Source organism: Salarias fasciatus, chromosome 4 (assembly GCF_902148845.1).
Source record: "Salarias fasciatus chromosome 4, fSalaFa1.1, whole genome shotgun sequence".
Lineage (NCBI taxonomy): Eukaryota > Metazoa > Chordata > Actinopteri > Blenniiformes > Blenniidae > Salarias > Salarias fasciatus.
In genome coordinates, this window is record NC_043748.1 from 25,190,064 (window position 1) to 25,216,592 (window position 26,529).

Here is a 26,529-nt window from a genome sequence, read left to right on the forward strand (position 1 = left end):
AGTCTGTGGAAACCATCTGCAGACTCATCAGGGAGACGCTTCTGGACTTTATCTTCTGCATCTCTTTCAAATTAACGGCCGATTGGTCGGCAGCAAACGTGGTCCATCATGAAACCGTGATGCTTCACGTTGACATGGAAGCTTCTTTAAGGCGTCTTTTCGTTCCAGTTCGCCTGATTTACCTTAAAACAATAAACTATGAAGGCAGTGAGAGCAGAGCGCAGTGCTCCTCCTCAATCACGTCCTCTGCAGTCAGCAGCGTTTCAAACACGTTATTAAAGAGACAGAGAGCGACACACAACAGAAATCCAGTGAGACTCCGACACAAGTTAAGAGAGAAAGAGTTTAAGTCACTAACATGTTTTATATGTGTAAAAAGGAAGTTTTACTTTGAAATGCTCTGAGATAACACTGTGCTGTGTTTTTAATGAGTGGCCTATAGATGTGAATATATGTTAGACATAAAAGACAACACAGAGTGCTGTTTGTTTTCTGTACACATGCAGTAAAACATCCTGAAATCGCCATTCTCACATCAGAAGAGTGTCACAGTCTTTTTAACCCTCATTTAATTCTGCTTCAAATCCTGAAACTACGCAGCATGAAATCACAACATTTCCTCCGATACGTTCAGCTGCGTCTGAATGAAAGATCTCCATGTGGTTCCATCTCTCTGACGTCCAAGGTTCAACCACAGTCATCAACCCAGAATCAAACCGGGACACTTTTACTGTGCAGCCAGAGTACTAACCACTACACGCTTGATCCCACGGTCAGAGAATTTTACACGTGTGTGTGTGTGTGTGTGTGTGTGTGTGTGTGTGTGTGTGTGTGTGTGTGTGTGTGTGTGTGTGTGTGTGTGTGTGTGTGTGTGTTCCAGGAGTCAACTTGGAGACAGAGGAGTCAGATCTGTAACAGACGACAGAAAGAAGAATGAGAGCAGAACAGAAACACCTCAACACTGCTGTGTTTAACAGAACCCATCTGCCAGCGATAATCTGAGGAGAACCCAGCTGCGCTGACTGCAGGAGGACTGAGTCCAGTCTGGAGGTCATTCTTACTCCCTTTAACTCTCTGGCTCCTACTGACCTGCGCTGCTTTATCCTAAAGCAACATCACAACGTGAATCCGTTTACATAATTATACTGTAGAAAAGTAAAGTCACGACACATTAAGGTTTGAAAAGAGCTCATGTTGACCTGAAGACGACAGGTTTCTGGAGGTTTACTCAGAGTTTTACAGGTTAGTCTCCTCTATTTGTACAGAAAATTCAACTGTGCTTCAAAGCAGCTGTGTAATGAAAGACGCGTTGGGATTTTAGCCCTCGGTGGGGTCTGACAGGCTGACTGTGAATGCATGCAGGAGTGTGTGGAGTGTGTGGAGTGTGTGGAGTGTGTTCACCTCGGAGGAGCGGAGCAGGCCGCTCTGCTCGGATCACTTCACTCTGAGTCAGAGCATCTGCCATCCAGGAGAGGGCGCTGCAGCAGAACTCCAGCTGGAAAACAGGCAGCAAGCAAGCAAGTGCTGAGCAGGCAGGGCGGACAGCTGCACCGAAACCAGACACAGCATGGACACACACACACACACACACACACACACACACACACACACACACACACACACACTAATCTGCCCTTACAAGCAGTGAGTGGACCAGTCAGATAAACAGAGTTTGGATCTTTCTCTGTGTGAACTCTAAAGCAGAACATGAACGTGCGTGTGTGTGTGTCTCTGTGTGTGTGTGTGTGTGTGTGTGTGTGTGTTTTCATTAATCAAACACTGAGGACCACAGTGTGAACGTTGCACATGCTGACCTCCGCCTCCAGCAGCCGCAGCCTTCGGTCATGATCCCGGATCTCTGCCATCTGTTTTAGCACGCTGTCCACCCTGCACACACGCACGCACACACACACACACACACACACACACACACACACACACACACACACACACACACACTTTAACACACTTTAAATTGCTCTTTTGTTTTTTGGGTGTTCTGTTTTGTTTCTATGATTTCAAGGTGATTTCATGTTTCTTTCTCTTTGTGAGGCACTTTGTGTATGAATGGTGCTGTACTCATGAACCTGGCCATGAACCATGAAATCTGCACTGCACTGAGGTGTGTGTTCGCAGCGCTGACTTGACGGAGGTGCGTTTGAGGCGCGCCGTGTCGCTCTCCCTCTGCCTCTTGTTCTGAGCAGACAGCAGCGTCTCCTTCTGGATGGCCTCCCATGTGTTGAGTCTGCTGGCCTTCCTGCCCCGCAGGTCCAGAGCTGTGGACAGACCGGATCAGAGCCGGGACAGGGATTTCTGTGAAGACTGTGAAATGGGACTGTTGCTACAGCAATGGAAAATGAAAAATAAAAAAATCCTCCAAAATGCGAATTTAAGATGAGTTTTTAGAGAAATCCTCCATCGTAAACATCAAACAATGAAGTCATCTGCGTATCTCATCACCTTTCAAGCTAAATATCTCGACTCAACATGCCAGATTACCTTCATTTTGTCATCACAGATTTTCAGGTTAGTCACAAACTTACTAAAAAATGAGGCTGGTGTCAAATTACAACTTTTATCTTCATAAAAAACATCCCTTCCCTCCAGGCTCTTCCCGCTAAGCCCACCACTCACCGAAGTGTTGGCTCTTCACCGAGGGGATCCGGCGGATGTATCTCTTGATTAAGAGGTGGATGTGGGAGATGATGATGAAGGGCGGCGGCAGGAAGGGCCTGGAGTGGTACTCCACGATCAGGTTGTAGCGCTGGAACTTCCAGTAGGTGTCGCTGCGCTCCTGCACCTTGGAGAAGGTATAGCTGCGGACGGGGAAGCCAAGTCAGGACGGAGCGCCGAGCCGCCGCCGCCGCCGCCGCCCCGGAGCCCAGCGTCACCTGAACATGGCGATGAGCATGTTGACCAGCACGATGTTGGTGAAGAGCAGGTAGACGACCAGCAGGATGACCACCAGCCAGTTGGCGTAGGTGCTCAGGCACGGCTCCGCCCCGCCGTCGATCAGGGTCGTGTTGGTGGTGCACTTCTCCTTTTCCATCTTATCAACTGCAGGAAACGCAGAGGAGAGACACACACCTGGCGTCACAGGTGCAACTAGCCTCTTCCTAATTAACTTTTGAGATAAAAATCTGTTAAACTGATTTCACTGAATCATATTTCTTAGAAGCAACTGGTTTTGCTCTAAAGCCAAGCAATGATTTCTTATTTTAAAATACGCTTTAGTGAGAGTTGACCTTCTGGATTTCAAATGAAAAGTCTCTAATGAGCTTTTTATTGCTGATCGAGGCCAACAGCTGTTCCCAACACTGTCTTGTGATATTCTCGGGAGGTGTGTCGGGGGTTCTTGTGAAACTATGAAGATACAGGAGATGCTGATATTTTCCTGATACACTCTAATATTGTGCAGGTCCCTCGTTCACTGGGAAAAAGTCATCCCTCCTCTAGAAATCTGAAGGTTTACTGTGATGTCTGGCAGATAGAAAGCTGGCAGCTTTAGACAGGCTGTGAAGTGGGTGTGTGTGGGTGGAGGTGGAGGCGGGGGTGGGGGTGGGGGGGGGTGGGGTAACTGGACCACTGAATGAGTCAATCTGTTGTTGCTCTGCACCTTTCACGCTTTTCGTAGCCTGATTTCCACCACCCTTCCTCAGTGGTCATAATGTAATGGCTGCTCCACTCACTGTCCATTTCATCGATGGGGATTTGTCCGAAAATGTGCAGGTACGGTCGGTAGAACACTCTGCGGAAGATCCAGTTGGGCCGCGAGTCGTAGGAGTAGAGCAGGGCCTGGTTGGCCACTCCGTGAGCCAGGAGCCACACGGCCAGGAAGAACAGGAAGAAGAAGACGTCTTTCACCTGCAGGACACACAGCGGGCATGTGCTGAGAAGAAAACTGCAGACCACATCTGATCTGAGCTCCGGGGCTGACCCGGTCCTGGATCCGGGTGCAGATCAGAGGGGTCAACGGACCCACTCACCATTTTGCCCACGATGATGATCTTGGGTCCGAGCTGTCGGTGGATCGCGAAGATGTGGATGAGACGGAGAGTGAAGACCATGAAGTCGATGGACATCAGGCAGCGGCCGAAATCATAGGACCACGGAAACATCCTGGGAAACCAGCCAGTCAGTGAGAATCAGCTGTTTGTTTTATGTTTCTTAATGAATTATTCATTTCAAAAACATGGAGCTCCGAGTCTGAGGTCAAAACTGTGAAACTACAACCGGAGATCCTTTAAATGCTCAACAGATTGTGACCTGTGAGAAATGTAGTTCTGTCGGTGAATGTCTGAGAACCAGGCTGACCTGCAGCACAGGGCCAGCATGAAGAGGCAAATGGCGGTCAGGTCGCACTTGTTCCACACATCCTGGATGTAGTTCTTCATCCTCTGAGTGACAAACGAGCTGCCCACAAAGAAGGTCTGAGGGTGAGAAGACAGTCTGCAGGTCAGAGGAGACATTAAACACCACAGCATGATCAAGACGATAACACGAAGAAGAACAGGAGAAGATTTTTTAGATTTTTCTGCCTCTTTGATTATAAATCAGCGGCTCAGAGAAACGATCCGATCACTGATATTTAGAGGCTCGTGGTTGAACCGACCTGCCGGATCTCTTCACACACTAAGGTGAAGACCCAGAAGTAGAGCACGAACTCGGCCACGGAGGGTCCGTCGGGGGGCGGCGGCTTGAAGTCCACCAGCAGGACGTAAGCGAAGAGGCAGAGGAAGAGGTGGTACATCAGCACGTTCCCCAGGAAGGAGGTGACGGGCGCGAACCAGAACTGCCTCCAGCGGTGCACCAGGAAGGGTCTCCTGGACGGAGACCGGGAGGCACCTGGGGGGGAGGAACACTCAGTACTCCCACCACAAGGACACTGTGAGAGCTGCAGAGCTGCTGTCTCGCTGAAGCGGCTGCCAGGTTCCAGACAGACTCATGCGTGGTGCTTCAGTTCATGACCTGATATTCCTGCACATCTCTCCCACACAGAGAAAAGAGCTATTTAACGACTGAATCCCATGAATAAACAGGCCGTTCTTCATTTATTTTCAACACTCTGAACATCGGTTCTGCTAAATCCTCCCAGATGATCCCACAGACTCAAACCCACCTTCCTTCTTTTCTTTCAGAGCCCTGAACTCCTCTGCGTCTTCTTCACTGTAATCAACCCCAAAAAAATCAGCCATTCGTTAGAAATCAGGGGAAAAAGCTCAGTCAACCCAAGTCCTCTTGTGTGTGTGTGTGTGTGTGTGTGTGTGTGTGCTGACCTCTGTATGATGTCTGCCAGAGAGAACACCGTGCCGTCGTTCCCGTCCAGACTGTCGGTGTCTCCGATGTGAGGAGCCATCACAGACTTCACCTCCTCCTCCTGCTCCCTGCAAAGACGAACAGGCAGCTCACAAACTCTGGAAGCTTCTCAGCCCAGAACTGCAGCTCCTGGATCAAATAACTGAAGGCAGCACCGACCTGAAGTCGATGAGGTCAGTGTAGAGGAGGGGGGGCAGGAAGAAGGTGAGCACCAGCTTCCAGACCGCCGTGCTGCGCTCCATGTCGCCCCACCAGATCTGAGACAGCAGAGACTGCAACAGAGAGCATGGAGGGTGAACGGAGCTTCCTGACCCCCTGCGGAGCGTCTGAGAGCAGCTCCGGTCTACCTGGACCCCGTCGTGGCTGAAGAACAGCCGGGCGTCAGCGGCGGTGGACATCTGGAGGCAGGTGGCTCCGCCCCACACCACAGACTTCCTGATGAGCAGCATGAAGGAGCGGCTCTCCGTGTTCTGGTAACACTCACCGAACACGTCTGGACATTTACCCACAGTGGACAACCATGACACACCACGACAACACACCATGTCCAGCTGCTACTGCTCAGACTGCATTTAAACATGATTATATTATTGTTAGAACAGAGCAGTTATAACCGTCTCTCTCAATACTTTATCGAGTAGCATGAACATTTTTGTGTTTCTGTGATGCAATGACTCAGTCTGTCCACTGACACGTGATAAATTCAGATTAAATTACATCCGTTTGAAGGAAGATGCTCTGTAATCTGGATGTTAGAGGAGGAAGATGCTATATAATCTGGATGTTAGATGGGGAAGATGCTCTATAATCTGGATGTTAGGGGGGAGATGCTCTATAATCTGGATGTTAGAGGAGGAAGATGCTCTATAATCTGGATGTTAAGGGGGGAGATGCTCTATAATCTGGATGTTAAACGGGGAAGATGCTCTATAATCTGGATGCTAGGGGGGAGATGCTCTATAATCTGGATGTTAGAGGAGGAAGATGCTGTATAATCTGGATGTTAGACGGGGTAGACGCTCTATAATCTGGATGTTAGGGGGGAGATGCTCTATAATCTGGATGTTAGATGGGGAAGATGCTCTATAATCTGGATGTTAGGGGGGAGATGCTCTGTAATCTGGATGTTCGAGGAGGAAGATGCTATATAATCTGGATGTTAGATGGGGAAGATGCTCTATAATCTGGATGTTGGGGGGAGATGCTCTATAATCTGGATGTTAGAGGAGGAAGATGCTCTATAATCTGGATGTTAGATGGGGAAGATGCTCTATAATCCGGATGTTGGGGGGAGATGCTCTATAATCTGGATGTTAGAGGAGGAAGATGCTATATAATCTGGATGTTAGAGGGGGAAGATGCTCTATAATCTGGATGTTAGACGGGGAAGATGCTCTATAATCTGGATGTTGGGGGAAGATGCTCTATAATCTGGATGTTAGAGGAGGAAGATGCTCTATAATCTGGATGTCAGAGGAGGAAGATGCTCTATAATCTGGATGTTAGATGGGGAAGATGCTCTATAATCTGGATGTTGGGGGAAGATGCTCTATAATCTGGATGTCAGAGGAGGAAGATGCTCTATAATCTGGATGTTAGATGGGGAAGATGCTCTATAATCTGGATGTTGGGGGAAGATGCTCTATAATCTGGATGTTAGAGGAGGAAGATGCTCTATAATCTGGATGTCAGAGGAGGAAGATGCTCTATAATCTGGATGTTAGATGGGGAAGATGCTCTATAATCTGGATGTCAGAGGAGGAAGATGTTCTATAATCTGGATGTTAGAGGGGGAAGATGCTCTATAATCTGGATGTTAGAGGAGGAAGATGCTCTATAATCTGGATGTTAGAGGAGGAAGATGCTCTATAATCTGGATGTTAGAGGGGGAAGATGCTCTATTATTGTTTGAATGGCGATAAAACACATCCAGACAACAGCTGTGAAAGTCAGCTAATCTTCCTTCATGTATTCAGGCTAAAGCTAACCTGACTACAGCTGAGTTTTTCATGTTGCCTTCAGGGGCACTGAGTTACTTCAGGATTATTGAGACTTTGTTATTAGCAGTGTTTAGAAATGTTTTCTATTCTATTCTGCCAGCACACAGTTTTCATCTTCATCATAGTAAGATGCACCAAACTCAGAGGAGCATCAGTACGTGGAATAGTGTTCTAAGAGTTTCAGTAGCTGCAGTGTGTAAAGAACAAGAACCAGATGAAATAAAGGCATTTAGAACCTTGAGAGGAACCGAGTCTCACCGTGAGCCAAGTCTTCAAACTTCTGGGCCAGCTCCTTCATGGCCAGCTTGGTCTCCGTCTCACTCTCCAGCTTAGAAAGCTCCCTCAGCATCTTACAGCCCCCCAGAGCGCTGAGCACAGACTCCCCGGCCTGACACACACACACACACACACACACACACACACACACAGGTCAGTCCAGCTGGCCGGCCGGGCGCTGACTCGGCATGCCGACACCGACGCACCATCTCCCAGAAGTACGTGGCCATCTCACTGCGGTTCTGCAGCACGGCCCAGATGAAGAGGGCGGCCCAGGGCGACAGGCAGCGCTGGGCCCGGTACACACACTCCCCCATCAGCAGCTTGTTGACGTACTGGGAGGACAGAGACGCACCAGAGTTCACCTCTGACGACCTCTGACCCTCCCAGAGGATCCATCTGATCGCCAACAGCAGCAGACTGAGGACACTGTCAAAGCTGGAGTCTTTAACTTTTCATTTTGTTTCTCATCAGTTCAATAATTGTTACTCAAACAATAAATCTTTGTTAAAGTTCATATCTCGTTTGTTTATTTCACTAAGCTTCCTCATGCTTGTGCAGCATGAGCAGGCTGGAGGACTCACTGACCCTCAGAGCCTTCCTGGTGCTCGTGCTGGGGTCCAGGCCCAGGGGCCCGAAGTAGAAGGGCTGGCAGACGTCCCCCAGGAGGTCCCAGAGCAGGCGGGAGACCTGGAGCACAGCAACCACATCGAAATCCTGAAGCTACTGTAACCAGGTCTGCACCGGATGAAACCGCAGATTCAGTCTGGACTGAATCCTGGCTGGACTCACTCTGGACTCAACCATCAGGCTAGCCGTGTGTTTGAGGATGAATTTTACCCAACAGCTGCAGTCTTGATACTGCAGTACCCCCAGCGTCGGTACTGCTCAGTACCCCCAGGTCTCCAGCTCACCTCGAACAGGCTGAGCTCCATGGCCAAGGCCGGCTCGCTCTGGGGCGTCTTCAGCAGACCCGTGGAGGCGGCGTCCACGTTGGGCAGGGAGCCGGCCAGCGCCTGGCGCTCGCCGAGGCGGCGCTGCAGCAGGGTGAAGGCCAGCGAGGTGTCGGACACCGAGCGGTACAGGCTCTCCAGGCGCTGGTACGTCAGGTAGTCCAGGATGTTCAGGCCGTTCTCACAGAAGAGACGCACGAACTGCGGCTTGTCGTTGACCAGAGCGTCCGTCATGGAGTCCTCCAGGTCGTCGTACTGGAAACACACCCCACGGCTTACAGCTGACCGGTGGAAACAGACACTGTCTTGCTCTGTTTGTCCCTCCCCGAGGCGCCGACCTTCCACTGGATGTCTCCGTTGAAGAGCTCGGCCTTGGCGATGTCCACCCGGTTCCAGGCCACGGCCAGCTTCAGCTCCTCCGTGCACTCGCAGGCTTCCCCGCCCAGGCGCTTACTGGCTGGACACAGAGACAGAGACGGACAGCACGTCAGTCCTCACTCTGACAGAAGACAGAGTGTGTGGTTTGCATGTTCTCCCTGTGGATGAGTGGCTTTCTGACAGGAGCAGGCTTCCCGTTTTGGCTTTAGGAGAAGGTTTCATTGGAACCGTCCATCCTGTTCTCCCCCTTCAGGTCATCGGATCTCTTCAGGTCCAGATGTCTGAAGTGCTTGGTTCTGGGGGACAGGTAGAGAACGAGAGCCGGACTCCTCCTCACCTCGAACCAGAGCTTTGAGGAGAACGGTGTCGAAGTCGTCGGAGCCGTCCTGCTCCCCGTGGAAAACCGTGATGAGGTCTCTGTTCTGGTAAATGCTCACAGCCTGCAGAGAGAGGGCAGAGGTCAGCTGGGACCTCAGCAGCCTTCACGAGTCTCCGGAGCATGCAGCCTGAACCGGTCTGTGTGGGACTCACTCGGTCCACCTGCTTCTCCAGCTCGCCCTCGGCCGGCAGGTGTCTCCGCACCCTGTCCCGGACCCAGTCCCGCAGCTCCGGGCTGGGCCCCTCGGCGCTCTCGCCCCCCTCCGAGGCGGTGGAGGCGGGGCTGAGGGGGACCGGGGGCAGTTTGTGCAGCAGCTCACTGATAAGATCTGCTGCAGGACCGGAACCGGCCAGGACCAGCCAGGGCGTGGCTTTCCTCAGGGACACGTCCACTCTCTGACACACACACACACACACACACACACACACACACACACACACACACACACACACACACAAAATGAGACAAACATCAGCTCAGTGGGAGGACTTGAGGCTCAGCTGGCAGGACAGAGAACACATTTTCAGACTCTAGAAAGAAGCCCTCGTTTCCTGAGGAGTGCTGCCGACCGCTCCATGACTCTGATGGCTGTGTGTGTTCAGGACGCAGACATTCGTACCTCCAGCATGCTGGAGTCTCCCGAGATGAGCATGCAGAGCACCGGGATTTCAATACTGCCACTTCCTGTTGGAGTAGAAGTTAGAACAAGACACAACTTGTTAAAGGTTAAAGTCATTTACTTTCACTGCTTGTGTTGAACTAACATGAATTCTATTTTATAAAGAACAATGGAAAACAGCATTTTTGGAAACGTTTTGTGCGTTGGAGACACTGAAGCGTCCCTCAGCTCAGAGACCTCGGTGGTGACGGGGGGAAGCCGTGGTCTAGAAACCAGCAGGACTCTCACCCCAGATGCCCGTGCGCTGATGGGAGATGTAGTCCTCCAGGTTGGCACGAAACACCGTCTCCCCGCCGCGCCGGCCCACACTCCCATCATCCACCAGGAGGAAAGCCTGGCAGTTGTTGTCCAGGCAGCAGGAGTCACGAGTCGTGTTCTGAACATAGTACCGAGCGGGGAAGCTGCCCTGCAGACACACAGCACACCGTCAGACAGCGACCACGGGAACCGGGCAGGACCTGAGAGGACCTGTCGGGTCCTGAGAGGACCTGAGAGGACCTGAGAGGACCTGTCGGGTCCTGAGAGGACCTGAGAGGACCTGAGAGGACCTGTTGGGTCCTGAGAGGACCTAAGAGGACCTGAGAGGACCTGTCGGGTCCTGAGAGGACCTGAGAGGACCGGGGAGGACCTGTTCCGTGAGTACCTGCGGGTTGACGAGCTGCTGCCTGTTGTGAACCAGACCCCAGGGCGCCAGTCCCACTGCGATGACTTTCTTCTGAGAGGAGGCTGGAGCTGCAGCGCTGTGGTCCCTCACAGCCTCCCCCACACAGCGGGCCACGCCCTCCCTCAGACCCCCCGTCAGGATCCAGGCCCCTGGACGGAGGTGAGATGAGGTTACACAGCACAGGTACAGTCGCAGGGATTTACCCAGCAGCCCTCACCTGTGCTCTGAGCAGCCCTCACCAGGCCGTTCCTCAGGACGTCTCTCACCCAGGGTTTGATCTTCTCGTGACCGTCTCCGCCCACCACCGACACCACCAGATTGGGGGAGGGCAGCCCCCAGTGAGCCGTCATCAGGGTGTAGACAATCTGAGGTGGTGTGTCACATGACAGTCGCAGAAACTACAAACCACAGAGAGAAAACCCAGACTGAAGCGGCGCTGCGGTGAGAATCAGACAGAACCTGAGAGCACTGAACACTGCCTTATTGTCAGGTGACTCCATCTCTACTGCAGAACACGGCTGTAAACAGCTTTACAGCTGGGAAACTGAAGCAGAGCCGAGGCAGCAGGCAGTCGATGCTCACGTGGCTGTGTCTGCGTCCCGCTCCGGCGAACTCCAGCTCTCCGAAGGCGTCGGTGGGACTCTCGGACGAGTGCTGCCTGCTGTCCCACCGCATGACGATCGCCGCCCCGAAGCAGTCGGCCATCGCCACCGAGTCGTGCAGATCCCTCACGCCGCCGCACTGACACAGAGCTCCATTACTGAGGCACAAGACACAGACTCTCCGGCTTACAGCTCAGAATGGGTACAGTCAGGACCCTGACGTGGACTGGAACAGCAGGAGACCACGGACCCTTACCTGAAAGAGTCTTCGACAAACGAGGTGCACACCCGCTTCTTGATGATCTTTGGAACCCAGCTCTGTGATGAGAAGACGTGGAGGAAGTCATTACAGCTGAACGGTACAGCGGTGAAGGCCTTGCAACTGTAAGCCCTATATTATAGGATTCATTCTAATACTGTTTCAAACATGCTATTTTAGGCCGATCAGAATATAATAAAATCTGATTTAAAGTGTAAAACTGACCCGAGAAACACTCCTTTTCTGTAATGTCTAGCCAAACACGACCATCAACCAACAATTTCACATCTTACGCAGACAATATAACCCCATCATTACCCCATGAGTTGCATGCAATCAAAAGTGTAATTATAGCTACAGGGGATTTTTTTCATTAAAATAAATAAATAAAAACATGGCAGTATTTATAAGATTCTGAGAAGTTTGAAGCAGAAGTGTCTTGATCATCGACATGACTTCTCATAACCTGATCATCCACCGGTTGGGAATCAGAACTGTTCCACCTTTCACGTGCTGAGAGGCTTTTTAACATCTTCATGTTAGTTTGGAACTGAAATGAAATGAACCGTGTGAAGGCTTGTTGTGTCGGTGTGCTGACCTCTAGTGGCCACGCAGTGTGAGGGATCACTCTGGATGCACCTGTTAGGTTATCATGAAACGTTAGTGCTCTTCTGTTCTTTCTTTTCAGAGTTGAACTCTACTTTTCCTTTAGTACTAAGATTAGGGTCAAATGCACTCAGGGCCGCTGTGACTAGCAGGCAGCTTCATGAAGCACTGGTTTTGAATAACCTACAAGGCCCATGTTGTTTTGAGATTCAGGTCTGGGAAATATTCTGATAAGACGTCCAGCTTGTGAAAAGCTGTGGACAGGGAAACCGTCTGTCTGTATGACTCCTGTATTCTGAATAAACTCCAGAAAGACTGGTTTTCGTCAGAGCTGTGAGCGCTGCATCATAAGGCTTCCCCAGCGGACCAGGGGAACTCACACAGGCCACAGACGACTTCCTGCATCTGGAGAAGTCACGCGCTGACTGAAGTCTGTTTGTTCTGTCCTCTCGCAGCTCGGTGTCACCCGCTCAGGTCCAGCAGGCCGCCCAGTCTGCTGCAGCTCGCTGTGTTTACACGGCACGTCAGTGTCAGTGTGTGTGTGTGTGTGTGTGTGTGTGTGTGAGAGCCAGTGTCGGATTGCGCCGTTAATAAGACGCTGAGAAGCGGCAGAAGTTCAAAGAGCTGCTGGTTTGAAGTTCGGAGCTGCTGAAGCCTCGCATAAGAGCCGAGCAGAGAATGAGAAGAATGTGGAGGAGGAGGGAAGCTGCAGACGAGTCCAGGCCTGCTCACCGGTTTACCTGCTCACCGGTTTACCTGCTCACCTGTTTCTCTCTCAGCTGCTGTCGAACAAGCTGAGCACCAGCTCTCTGCATCTGTTGACACACTGAGCACAAAGCCCGACATGCCTCCACATCTACGCACAACAGCTGTTGTGACAAGATCAAGTGGGTTAATCTGAGACAGGATCCAGTATTTGTCAGGAGACTGGATCAACCTGCCCTCTCAACTCCCAGGATGCACTGCACCGGCGAGAAAACCATCGCTGATCCAAGAAACGGGATGACTTGAGCAACAGACGGAGAGAGAATGGTGTGAAAGCCTGAAAGCCCTTCGCAGCGTCCACGCTGTCACTCATCTGTCCCGAGGAGGAGACACAGCTTGGAGAAGTGGACCTGGGACTGGGAGTTTGCTGGTTTGAATCCCACAGCTGACGTCACCGCTGTGGGTTTCTGGCCATCCGTTCCCCGAAGCGCCTTAATGTGGCCGCCCAGGAAAAAGAATCAATAATGTATGTGAGATAATTATCTTTAATGCCAATGCTACTTCAGCTTCTTTCATTTCATATATTGGACCACATCGGACCGTGTTGATCGTATTTCACTTCATCACTTCACTCTAAACAGAACTGCTGACAACTCAAGTCAGAAGTGAGAAAAGAAAAAAAAAATCAAGAAAAATGACAGAAAGCAATAAAGTCAAAACTCTGCTCCACTTCCACAGCGAGGCAGAGGATTTTCTTAACGAGCAGACGCAGCCCGGTCGGGGAATGTCTGAAAGTGCTCCGCTGATTTGCTCCGACTCCATAACTAGACAACTTGCTTATTTTCTTCTTCTATTATTTGGTCATAGCATACAGTAAATGAGAACTTTATAGAAGTTATTGATTTTTGTCAAAATGACCTAAGAGTCCCGACAATTTTATGTCAGAGTGAAATGTTTATTCTTATTAACGTCATGGGTTAGGTATTTAAAGTGCCTGTTTAGGCACTGCTACGGTTCCAAGAAGGGGGAGAGGCGTTTGTTTGATAGCCTGCTTTCTCAGTGCCAGGTGTCTATACTTCTTCTTTGGGGATTTATTTTGTTTTTGTTTTATATGCCATGCGTTCCTTGATGTCGTTTTTGGGTGTTTATCTTTTTGGCGACAATGTATGGGGATTTAATTATTTTTATTTTTTTTACAATACTGATACTTTGATTACTTGCCTTGGTTTTCTCGGGTTGTTCATCTGTAGAGAGAGGGTAGACTTACTTCTTTCCACTTTTCCACTTTCACAGCCTCGTACTCATTCACTATGACAAAGTTACAACTAGCCAGCTGGAATGTGGATGGTTTAAATAATCGGCCAAGCGTGCAGCATGCTGACATTACTTTCACAGAAAGAGAGTTGACACTGCTTTTGTTACAGAGTCACATCTTCAGACAGCCGATGTGCATCGTTTTGCCAATAAACACTACTGTTTATTGGCGTCAGCCTCATACGATTCTAAATCTCGTGGGTCTCTTATTGTGGCTAAACGCTCCCCGTCCATTAATATTTTAGAGAAATATGGCAGCTCTGAGGGGAGGGTCTCTCTGGTCAAAACCATAATTGCCGGACGACGGCTAGCATTCTTGTCAGTTTACACCTCTAATCCTTTTGATAAAGACTTTTTCCAGCACCTGTCAGAGATACTGTGTGAGTTGCAAGATTTTTGGTGACATGAACGCAGTTTTGGACCCTGACTTAGACCGCTCGCATCCTCATGAACAGAATTCTCATGCCCAATAATCAGCCTCGGCCCTTCTCTCACGCTTGATATCAGATTTTAACCAGTTGGATACTTTCAGAGTTGTTAACCCCTCAGCACAACGATATAGTTTTTTCTCGAGCAGGCATAAAGCATACTCGCATATCGAACATATATTTATCTCCCCAGATATTTCAGAAATCCACTCTGCAATATTGTCTCCTTGCCCATTATCCGACCATTCGGTCGTATTGGTTGTACTCACACTAGCTAACACACCCTCAAGGGCGCCACGTTGGCGCTTTAATACAACCCTTTTGAATGATACTGGATTCCACTCATATTTTAGGGCTGAGCTTGATAAATTTGTAACTGAGAATGTCGGTTCGGTTGACGACTCCCGTATTTTTTGGTACGCGTTGAAGGGATTTATTAGGAACACTTCAATATCTTTCGCATCCCATCTCAATAGGTTGCGGTTGGGCAAAATTAATGAAATGGAAGATAATCTCACAGAATTGGTCAAACAGCAGGAGTTATCCTGTTCACAAACCAGGGACCAAACTAGCCGGAGTTTACGTATAGAACTAAATTCTCTTCTCAGGAGGCGAGCTGAATTTTTGATTCAGAAGACTAGAAATAATTATTATTTTAATGGCCTAGACCCAGCCATCTCCTAGCACTTAGATTGAAACAGGATGAAAAATTTGAAACCATACCAGCCTTAAGGCTGAGTAACCCTGCGGATGTTACCTCAGACCCTAAAATAATTAATGCTGAATTTCGTAAATTTTACTCCGAACTATAAGCTTCAGAAATTAATTTAGATAGGAATAAATGCAGTACATTCTTACAGAATTTGGACCTGCCCTCCCTGGACGATGAGGACTCTAGCTTGCTGCAAAATCCGATATCTTTGACTGAATTGAAAGATGCAGTGCAAAAGATGAGAAGGGGGAGATCACCGGGTTGGGACGGCATACCTCCCGAGTTCTACTTAACCTTTTGGGATGTTCTAGGCCACTTCATGTTAGATATGATCAATACTTCCATTGACGAGGGCTGTTTCCATAAAGATGCTAATTCAGCCATTATAACAGTCCTTCCTAAACCTAACAAAGATCCCACTCTGTGTGGAGGCTATAGACCACTGTCACTCCTCAATGCTGATATTAAAACATACGCAAAGACTCTAGCTACTCGTCTCGACGCTTACATGACTTAACTTGTTCACCACGACCAATCCGGGTTCATAAAGAAACGCCAAGCCTCAGATAATATGCGCAGATTGCTTCATGTTCTGCATTTCTCCAGGGAAATTTCTTCTTCATGCGCAGTCTTATCACTAGACGCAGAGAAGGCTTCTGATAGGCTGGAGTGGGAGTGTCTTTGGATGGTGCTAGACCAGTTTGGCTTAGGTCCGACTTTCATTAACATGATTAAGGTTCTCTACTCAAACCCATCAGCTATGGTTATGACTGCAAATATTATTTCACCCTCTTTTGAAATTGCAAGGGGCTCGAGACGAGGTTGCCCAATTTCACCGCTCCTATTTGCTCTTTCACTGGAGCCACTTGCCCAAACCATAAGGCGGCACCCACTTATCTCCCCTGTAGAGTTTTGTAACACATCCCACCGTATCTCCTTATTTGCTGATGATATTCTTTTGTACATGGATAAGGTTCCGACATTCATACCACACGTGTTGAGCACATTTGGGGAGTGCAGTGGTCTGTCAGGTTGTCGAATTAACTGGTCCAAGTCCTCATTAATGGCACTCAATTCGTATCTCGACCCATCTTCTCTGCCTGCACATATTCCGGTGGTTAAGTCATTTAAAGGGGCTGTATCCTGCTTTTTTAGCTAGTCCAAACCCTAGAAATGGCATTAACATGGTAACAGTTTATTTTTGGCGCTAAGGAAAAGTAATTTTGTGTGAAATAAAAGATTTTCTGGGGCTAATTATGAAACCTGGAAGAGAAAACGCTCTGTTTCACTGAAAATCCCGCCTCTCCCCCTGTGGACTTTGACGGACAGCGAACTTCAGCCAATCAGCGCTTCAAAACAAATATGCTAGCTAGCTTTAGCTCTTTAGCTCTAGCTTCTCTACACACAAAGACACGAGAAAACGTCTTTTCCTGTTAGAAACTCACCAAGCACAGACTCTTCAGACTCTTGCTTGATTGTTGCTTTCAGGCGATAGTTAGAAATGGCTTTCAGACGTAATCAGAGTTAGAAAAAAGCGGCAACGCTGATTGCCAAGGGCCTGCGGGAGGTGGGGGCTCAGGGAGCCATCTTCACATTGTGACATCAACTCTCTGAGCAGCACAAACACTAGGAAAGCTCAAACACGCAGGCACGAAGGAAAAAATGCTTTGGGGTGTTTTTGGTGAGAACATAATTATATAACAAGGTTAAAACATACAAAAAGTGAATTTTGCATGATACAGCCCCTTTAAATAACTAGGAATAGATGTTTTTGCCTCCTTACACTCAGTTGTCACCAAGAACTTTCAGGGTATTTTGAATAGAATAGAGACAGACATGGATAGATGGTCCCTTCTCCCACTTTCTAAGCAAGCGCGTGTCTCCACTGTTAAAATGGATGCTTTGCCCAGGGTGAATTTTTTTCTCAAGTATGCTGCCACCCTCACCACCCAAGGGTTATTGGGACAAGATTCATGGGCTCGTAACAAAGTTTATCTGGAAAGGCAAGCGTCCCCGCTTAAAACTTGCTATCCTGCAGCGTGGCAGGGAAAACGGAGGTTTAGCTGTCCCCAATTTTAAGTTTTATTTTTGGCCATATGTGTTGCGTCCATTCCCAATCTGGCTTGACCCTAATATCTCAGTGTCCTGGCGGGCAATAGAGGAAAATCTGACTTCCCCTCATCGCCTGCAAGACCTGGTGCATTCTGGTTTGTCTTCTACGCATGCTAAAACTAAGCTGGGCCCTATTTTGTCCTCTCTTCTCTCAGTATGGCTTTTGGTAGAGAAAGCTACACACTCACATCTAAAGTGACACACTCACAGTCCTGTTTTTCACAACTTTGCTCTTTTAATTGGGAAGGTTTTTCTCATTGCCAGGAACAAAGGTATACATGTTTTGTCTGACATTTGTAACAATAAAGGTCTAAGATCCTTTACAGACTTACGGGCAACCTATAACCTGCCAGGGTTTTCATTTTTTCTTTACTTACAACTTCGGTCCTCCATGCGCACGTATGGTGTCCCTTGGGGGCAACCTCTGGACGTACGTGAGCTCCATACATTAGTGGATGTGGGTGCAAGGACAAGAGGCTTAGTTTCCAAATTATATAATCAGTTAGTAGGAGCATCATGCAAGCCCCTTGCTATTCACCAGATTTGGGAGCGAGAACTCGATTTCTCAGATGGAGTCATTGATTGGATGAGAGTTTGGGACAACCTGGAGGTCACATCCAAAAACCCCAATCACAGGCTGATACATTTTAATTTAGTACATAGATTATACCTCAGCCCAAGGAAACGTCATCTTATGAGACTTGTACCCTCTCCAACATGTGATCTGTGTTCACTGGGTCAAATGGGCTCTTTTTTGCAAATGTACTGGGAGTGTCCGGGGGTGGCTGCATTCTGCAAACTTGTATCATCTGTCTTGTCAGACCTAACTGGTGAAAATATACCCTATTGTCCAAAATTATTGTTTCTAAATGATACTTCATCATTGGAACTATCAGCTCCTATATCCCGTGTCCTGTTTGCTGTCCTCACAGCGGCTGAAAAGATGTCAGCACTACGGTGGAAACCCCCACACACCCTCAGCCTGACACAGTGGCTGCTGTCATGTCTGGACATTCTTTACATGGAACAGTCTGTCTCCAGGATGCGTGGGGCGAAGGCAAAGACTGTTCGAATGTGGTCTACGGCAATTTCAGAGGTGAAAAAGATGTTGTACTGATGTATTTGCTGCTTGCTCCTCCTTCTTTGTTTTAATTGTTTTGTGATGTGATGTATAACCTGTAATATTTAGATGATGGTGTCATCAAGGTATCATGTGAACTATCCGAGGTAAGGGGGGACACTGTCGCCACGGGGTTGGGGTTAAGGATTTTTTTTTTTTTGGGGGGGGGGGGGGGGGGGGTTGTTTTTCTGTTTGTTTGCTTGTCCTACAGAGTTTTCTTAAAATATTTTTCAATGTGCTTATGACTGTGTACTCTGCACCTTTTTCAAATAAACACTTATAAAAAAAAAACTCTGCTCCACTTCTGAATCACTGGAGACACAAAACCAAAGATAGACGACAACATTACAGCCTTGGGGAGCATTTTCTATCATATTGATTCTCCACTGGTCATCTGCTGATATCAACGAGCTCTACTGCAGCTGACACAAAGGCTGGGCTTTCTGGGAGTTCTGTTCATTCTTTCTTAATGTTTTGCTTTTATCCAAACATCCATCACACACTTTTCAAATTGAAACTATCACCATCACACCAGATTAGGACAGATCAATCATACTCTGAACCGCATAATGAATGCATTATGGGAAAGTTTACATATAAGGTCATGTCTCATGTTTTGGTAACACTCTACTTGAAACCCCCCTGTATAACACATTATAAGTACATTATAGCACTGTATAACTATAAACACTCATAAATGATCACAATGCTTTATAACATCAGGCCCTAACCCTAACCCGAACCCTATGCTGTATAGAGGGTTATAAGCATTAGGATCATTTATGAGTGTTTATAACTACTTATAATGTGTTATACCAGGTGCTTCAAGTAAAGTGTTACCCATGTTTTTTTTTAAATAATAATTGTGTTTTCATTTGCAGAACAGATAACTAGAAGCCTGTATTTACGGCAGGCCATGGCCTCCAGTGTGCATGTTTTTAAAAACTCTCTTCACCCTGCAGCGCTGAGCTGACGCTGCTCTGTCAGTGAAACACCTGCAGCTCTGAGCTGTGTTCTCTCTTTCATGGTATTTGAGTCCATCAGAAGCGTCTGTGGCCTCCAGGGAAACATGCCCGTCAGCTCCACCCTCCAGCAGACTCAGGCTGTCAGGCTTCACAGCTCCTCAGGCTCCTCAGCTCTTCTGTCCAAACTCCACTTCAGCACCAGCAGAAGTGAATTAAGGCTCCAGAAGAGGACAAAGTGAGGACAATGGGCGAACGTTTCCATTAAGATCCTGTTTCCAAACTCAGTAACAGCTCAGACTTCAGGTTACCGATGTCAAACATGAAGCCCGGGGGCAAGAAAAAGGCCTCCGAGAGGACTCAGTCCGGCCTGATCACAGGATAACAAAGAAGAATAACTGAGTTTCTCTGACTGAAGTCACCTCAGCGCTCAGCTGGTCCAGTGGAGGACTGTCCCAGTGAAAGTGGAGGTCGTAACACAACACAAAGATCAGCCGTGACGCACTATAAGCTAGCTGACTCATAGCATTAGCATCTAGTTTGTGAAAAACATGCTGAGGGCTGTAGAAAATGTTGGTTTTAGGAAGCAGAAGGCTTTCTTTTGTTTTTTTCCAGGATTATTCTGAAGGGAAACACTGGCAGGTCACTCTCACTCTATGTGGTGGGCGGAGCTAATGCAGCAAGACGCCGTCTGATTGGTCAAACATGTCAACATGCAGAGCATGAGTGCTGGTCAGTCAGACTTTCCTGAGGTGAAGGATGCACATGTTGATATCACAATAATCAGACGGCGCTAAAAACACCTCAGCTCTCCACAAAACATTTGGTGGAATAAAGAAGCTGAGCTTCAACCTGCTGCTGATCAATGATGGAACAAAACAGGCAGTGAAAACAAGGACGGACAAGCATGGACACTGGGGATGGACGTCTCTCTCCTTCAGAACCAACTGAGACAAAGATAATCCTCCTTCCAGAGCGACTGAGTCCTCCCTTCATTTTCAGCAGGACTGGTAAATAGTCTGATTGTGTTCAAGCACAGAAACATCATTTCGCACCGAACACAGCGAGCACAGTGATAAGGAGCTACCGCTGGTCCTGATCTGATGCTAATGCAGTGATTCATTCACAGGGCAGCTCTGCTAATGGTTCGACCACAGCGGGAGCTCACTTTCCTTTTAAACTGTTGGCATAGTGGTTACATTCTGTAATTTGAAGATTTTCTGATGGAGATCGTCGCAGATGCTCTGTGATCCAGTGATAGAGTCCATGTGTGTATCATCACAGAGGAATCATTCAGGATGGTGAATCCCGAAAACCTGACCAGATGTTGAGAAATATGAAGCAGGTGGAGTATTCAGCTTTCTGCTTTCAGTCGGCAGTTCTAACAGAGACATAAAGAGTGGATTGATTTAGCAACAGAGTGAAAAAGAGACGCTTTCTATACTTTCATAACTCATGTATGAGCGATTCACACCAACACAGACTCTGATCAGGACCGAGATCACACCTGAAGCTCTTTGTTCACTTCTGTATCTGTCTGTAAACAGAGAAAATGAATAAACCAGCGTGATTCTGTGAGTGAGAAGGAAACAGAGTCACTGCAGTGAGCTGGATGTACACACACCTGAAGCTCCGCCCTGACTGAACGCTGGCCTCGTTCACCGCCTGCAGCTCGGTTCAGGTTGAGGTTTTACAGTCAGAGAACAGAGACTTCAGGATGTGTTGGTGGGAGAGCAGCGAGAACATTCCAGAGGAGCGTTCAGCTGGTCTGCGGCACAGCTCTGTTTGTTATCATGAAAACAGTTTAGAGCCCAGCTGGAAACCATCTTCCCTCCATTTACACCAAACAGGCCCAGGAGAGGCTGCAGGGCATTTCCACCACGGGTTCAAGACCCAGAACAAACCAGGACAAGGAGCTGGGGAACTTCACAGGAGGGCAAACTTCACTCCGCCCTGCAGTCCATCACAGGACAAACACTCAGGACATTCAGAGACACCCAGCTCACAGGGAGAACATGCAGTCTCCACACAGAAAGACTCCAACCCAGGATCCTCACTGTGAGTGCTCTCCACTACACCACTGTACGTTCTGCTTCCCACCTGCAGAAACAGAGCAATTCTAACACGCGTCCCTCCTGACATACAGCCCAGCTGTCTTCAGGAGCTGCTGTTTCTCCAGATCAGGAGACAACAAGGACACGAAGCGACAGAAGTCTGCAGAGAGCCCGAGGCGCTTCATGTCTCAACTGGAACAGCAGCATCTGACTTTACAGACCTGCACCTCCTTCTCCACCTCCCTCCACCTCCTCCCTGCTCCCAGCGGCTCTCCCTGTGGACGCCCTGGCAGACAGACCCTACCTGGTCTTTCTCCTTCTTGCTGCTGGCCTTTCTTCCTCCTCCTGCTCCTCCTCCATTGCTCTCCTTCTCCCCGTCATTCATCCTGCTCTGCAGCCGTCCGTCTGGTGGCAGAGCTCCGGCTCAGGTCCTCAGCTGCTTCCTGCAGCTCCTCCCACATCCTCCAGAGGAGCCACACCCTCACCCTGAGGCTCCTCACTCCCTCACCCTGCCGCTCCTCACTCCCTCACCCTGCAGCTCCTCACTCCCTCACCCTGCAGCTCCTCACCCTCTCACCCTGCCGCTCCTCACTCCCTCACTGCAGCTCCTCACCCTGCCGCTCCTCACTCCCTCACTGCAGCTCCTCACTCCCTCACCCTGCCGCTCCTCACTCCCTCACCCTGCAGCTCCTCACTCCCTCACTGCAGCTCCTCACTCCCTCACCCTGCCGCTCCTCACTCCCTCACCCTGCCGCTCCTCACTCCCTCACCCTGCAGCTCCTCACTCCCTCACTGCAGCTCCTCACTCCCTCACCCTGCCGCTCCTCACTCCCTCACCCTGCCGCTCCTCACTCCCTCACCCTGCCGCTCCTCACCCCCTCACCCTGCCGCTCCTCACTTCCTCACCCTGCCGCTCCTCACCCCCTCACCCTGCCGCTCCTCACTCCCTCACCCTGCAGCTCCTCACCCTCTCACCCTGCAGCTCCTCACCCTCTCACCCTGCAGCTCCTCACCCTCTCACCCTGCCGCTCCTCACTCCCTCACCCTGCCGCTCCTCACTCCCTCACCCTGCCGCTCCTCACCCTCTCACCCTGCCGCTCCTCACCCTCTCACCCTGCAGCTCCTCACCCTCTCACCCTGCAGCTCCTCACCCTCTCACCCTGCAGCTCCTCACCCTCTCACCCTGCAGCTCCTCTGGGGAGCAGAGGGAGGTCTTTTCCCTCAAGGGTCTTTGGTCTGATGAAGCCCACAGTGAAACTGTGACGAGCCTTCAGATAAAATACAGACTGAATCTGTTTTTGATTTTACGCCTCATCTCCCCTGAAAAAAGTATAAGACTTCAATAATCACCTGTTTTGAAGTGACATTTTTGTATGGATAAAGGCCATATGTTCATACGTTCACTGATAATAATAGTAAAAACCCTTCAGTTTCACTGCAGAGTGGATGTGAAATGTGTGAGAAGAATTAAAGTTCCGTGTTGTGTGGTTAACAACGGAGTGAGAGCTTCTTTTCACTGCAGGTAATGCGACACTGAGACCTGCTTTCTGCAGAATAGTTTGTTCACCGTGCTTCTTGTGTTTCTGCAGAGGGTGTGTGTGTCGAGGCGGAGCCGGTAGAAACATCTGGGACAGGTTTTCATTCTCCCCGCCGGTGGATCAGAGATAAACCACCTGCCTGCCTGGTCCTGCCTGCTCCCCTCCTCCTGGAACACTGTCACATGTCAGGAGAGCAGCTTCACTCTGGAGGATCCCATCAACATCCAGTCTGCACACAGCAGTCACTTAAATCTGAGCATGGAGGCGTGTTTTAGTATCAACAAAGCCAGTGTTTACACTCTAACCACAAATAATATAAGAGCTTTATAACAGGGATGAAATGTCACACAGACGGCTCGTGAACCTGTCCAAATCTCATTTACAAACAAACACATTACCTTTTCCCTGAAAGCACAGGAACATTAATAACACTGTAATTTCTCACTTGCTGGAAACGATGAGTGATCCTGGACTTAATGACACTTTCAGCAGTGTTCAGGAGGACGTCTGGAGCAGTTCTTTTTTTTTTCTTTCCACTCGATATGAACATTAGAAGAAAAACTCTACTTTTAGAAACGCTGCTGCGTGTATTCGGGGATGTCTCTTTATGTGGCAGCTGGTGAATCAGATACGATCCAGGAGGGATTCGAGCGGACAGCGGGAGCTCCTGTGGGATTTTACTGCCACTTCCTCAACACAGCAACACGGGGAAGTCCTGACAAACACATCATTTCTTCTTTACTTCAATTCCATCAGATGTGAAACAATAAATCAGGAAGTCTTGGTTCCCATGACGAACACGAGTCCCGCTCAGAACCACTCCATCTTCTTCATCTGCATTTTGTCACATCGTTTTAAGTTTTGACATTTTGTTCAAATGTTTCCTGGAAGTTCTCAGAACAAAACTGAGAGAACAGAGTGTGACAGTCAGACACAGCAGCAGGACAGAGAGAGCTTCAGGCTGAACAGAAACACCAAACCACTGCAAGACATGGAGGAGGCACCATCAGGAGGAGAGGCACAAACCAGGACCCAACAGTCCTCTGTGAGTCCATGAGACATTTTAGTTCTCTAATACGACGAGTCATTGGTTCGTGACGTGAACCAGAACACAACACCCCAGACTGTCGTCTCAGCTCGAACGCCACACAAACTTCCCAACTTTACACCTCAGCTTTACATCTTCCTCCTATTGTTCATCCACTGAGTCACCAAGCATGTAGAAAGATCTCCCACTAGAACAGTCCAGATCTGAAAAAGACAGGAAAATGTCAAATTACGTCACATCTGCCATTAAAGGCATGAAGGACTTGAAGAGAAGAAGAAAATATGACGTTTCTCTGCTGGGAAATATGTGTGAGAAAAACTTCAGTACTGTGTGACTGTAGAGACCAGATGTTTACAACTTCCCCTGGTAGCTGTGTGTGTGTGTGTGTGTGTGTGTGTGTGTGTGTGTGTGTGTGTGTGTGTGTGTGTGTGTGTGTGTGTGTGTGTGTGTGTGCAGGAAACACTAGCTGATAGTTGAGGGAAGCTGCTTCCTGCTGCTCTTGCTGAAGGGCCGAGGTGGATCTGAACCATCAGCTTGGTGTCATCGGAGGACCAAATAAACACTGAGCTGCTTCTATTTTTAACCCCTGCCTGGAGAAACATGGCAGTCTGTCTCAGTGAAAGAAGAAAAAACGAGTTCAGCGAAGTTCTGCTTCACTGTGAGACCTTTCTGACCCCAAGCTGATAAAATATCTGATGGACAAAAACATTTAATAAACAATGTGTGCAGGAAAGGATTTTAGCTCTAAATTTGAATTTGTGAGAATGTAAAGTGTGAATCAGCTTGAATTGTGGATGGCTGGATGGATGGATGTTGGATGGATGGATGGATGGACAGCAGGTCCAGTATTCACTTTCCAGATGTGTCCATCCGGACTTCATCACTGAAACATTGGCAAATGTTTTCACATCCTGATAATGGGCGCGCCTGTGGAGACGAGGAGAACCTTCTTCCCCTCATCGTAACCGAACCAGACCCAGACGCAGAGGAACGATGTTATGTGCTGTGTTCTTGAGGATGCAGATTAGGATTGTAACTCAGATGCAGATTAGATCATTCTGATCAGTTCAAGTCCAGCACTTTGAAGGAATTTCAATCTTTTGTAAGGATCTGCCTTTCTTAGCTTGGAGCTGTACAGGTGAGCTCAGGTGGAACAAACAGGAAGACGAAGCAGACAGACAGGTATGAGCTCCTCGGTATTCTGCAGAAAAATGTTGACAACGCCTCACTTTGACCCTCCAGGCTGATCCTGTCCTGCCTCTTTGACAATAACTCCTGCACGTTTTCATATCCTCAGAATTACTGACGAAGGCTGAGGTTTTCAAAGGGTGAAGTTCACCGTTAGCAATCCACTGATGGAGCATTAATGCTCCTCTTCCTGTTTATTACCTTCACTTAAAAACAATTACATAGCTCACACAAACTGAAGCACTGAAAATAATCTTCTTCCACGTCTGAGAAAACTGAGCTGCACCTTTCAACGCAGATTCTCTCCTCTACACTTTATGATTAGTACTTTTTTCTTTTGTATCCAACCACTTTTCTATAACAAGAACTGTACAGTATAACTGATAAAACATGGTTAAATCGTTCTGCTTAAGATGTGTTTGCCTTCTTTGGAAAACCACCATTTTCTTCTGACCTTTAAACGGACCAATGATTTTAACAGGAAATATAATAAACTAGATAAATATAAAACTAGTGCTAGTTTTCAAACCATAAACCCAGCACTTCATACACTTTTTTTTCAAAGAAGAAACTTTTTCAATGAAATACATGTGATTTTGGTAACACTTTACTTGAAGCCCCCCTGTATAACACATTATAAGTACATTCATAAAGTATTATAATGCCATTATAACACGTGCAGCTATAGTTATAAACATTCATAGATGATCACAATGCCAGGACCTAACCCTAACCCTATGCTGTACAGTGAGTTATAAAGCATTGTGATCATTTAAGAGTGTTTATAACTACTTATAATGTGTTATACAGGGTGCTTCAAGTAAAGTGTTACCGTGATTTTAATTGTTTTTTTAAAAGGAAAAGTTCCACTTTCAGTCGTTGAAGCTGATATTTTGTCACACTGTGCAGGAGGTACTATTTCAAAATAATTTATTTCATACAGAGCTGAGTGAAAACAGGTTACAGTTGTGCAGCAGCGCCCTCCGCTGGCGCATTGATGAACTGCAGCACAGGGAACGTTTGATCAGAATCAGAATCAGAATCAGAATCAGTTTATTGTCATTGCACAAAGTGCAACGAAATTTCAAGCAGCATCCGTGTATATATAATTTAAAAGAACAACCAACAATAGTGCAAATTTAAAAGGAAAACATAAATAAAAAAAAAAAAAAAAAAAATCATATATAGAAAAGAACTTGCAGTATTTGCAGATTATTGCACATTTCCATGAGTGCG

The 26,529-nt window shown here is 48.1% G+C and overlaps 1 protein-coding gene across 2 annotated transcripts; it reads right to left on the reverse strand.

Moving 5' to 3' along the window:
• Positions 1 to 329: 329 nt before the first annotated feature.
• trpm4a (transient receptor potential cation channel, subfamily M, member 4a) lies at positions 330 to 21,935 on the reverse strand. 2 transcript variants are annotated; one of them, XM_030090281.1, is made up of 28 exons: positions 21,824 to 21,935; positions 11,504 to 11,565; positions 11,228 to 11,405; positions 10,863 to 11,043; positions 10,625 to 10,794; positions 10,210 to 10,387; positions 9,922 to 9,986; positions 9,455 to 9,697; positions 9,261 to 9,363; positions 8,884 to 9,002; positions 8,507 to 8,800; positions 8,181 to 8,282; positions 7,799 to 7,927; positions 7,575 to 7,704; positions 5,664 to 5,809; positions 5,476 to 5,588; positions 5,277 to 5,384; positions 5,120 to 5,166; positions 4,613 to 4,845; positions 4,315 to 4,430; positions 3,987 to 4,119; positions 3,690 to 3,864; positions 2,892 to 3,057; positions 2,635 to 2,816; positions 2,144 to 2,276; positions 1,815 to 1,887; positions 1,402 to 1,495; positions 330 to 909 (listed from the first exon to the last, which is right to left on the reverse strand). In XM_030090281.1, exons 1-28 carry the CDS (start codon positions 21,902 to 21,904, stop codon positions 884 to 886), a joined length of 3,780 nt encoding a protein of 1,259 aa, XP_029946141.1. In that variant the 5' UTR covers positions 21,905 to 21,935; the 3' UTR covers positions 330 to 883. The 2 variants fall into 2 exon arrangements, with proteins under 2 accessions (XP_029946141.1, XP_029946140.1); XM_030090280.1 differs by having other exon boundaries at positions 330 to 1,495.
• Positions 21,936 to 26,529: the final 4,594 nt, after the last annotated feature.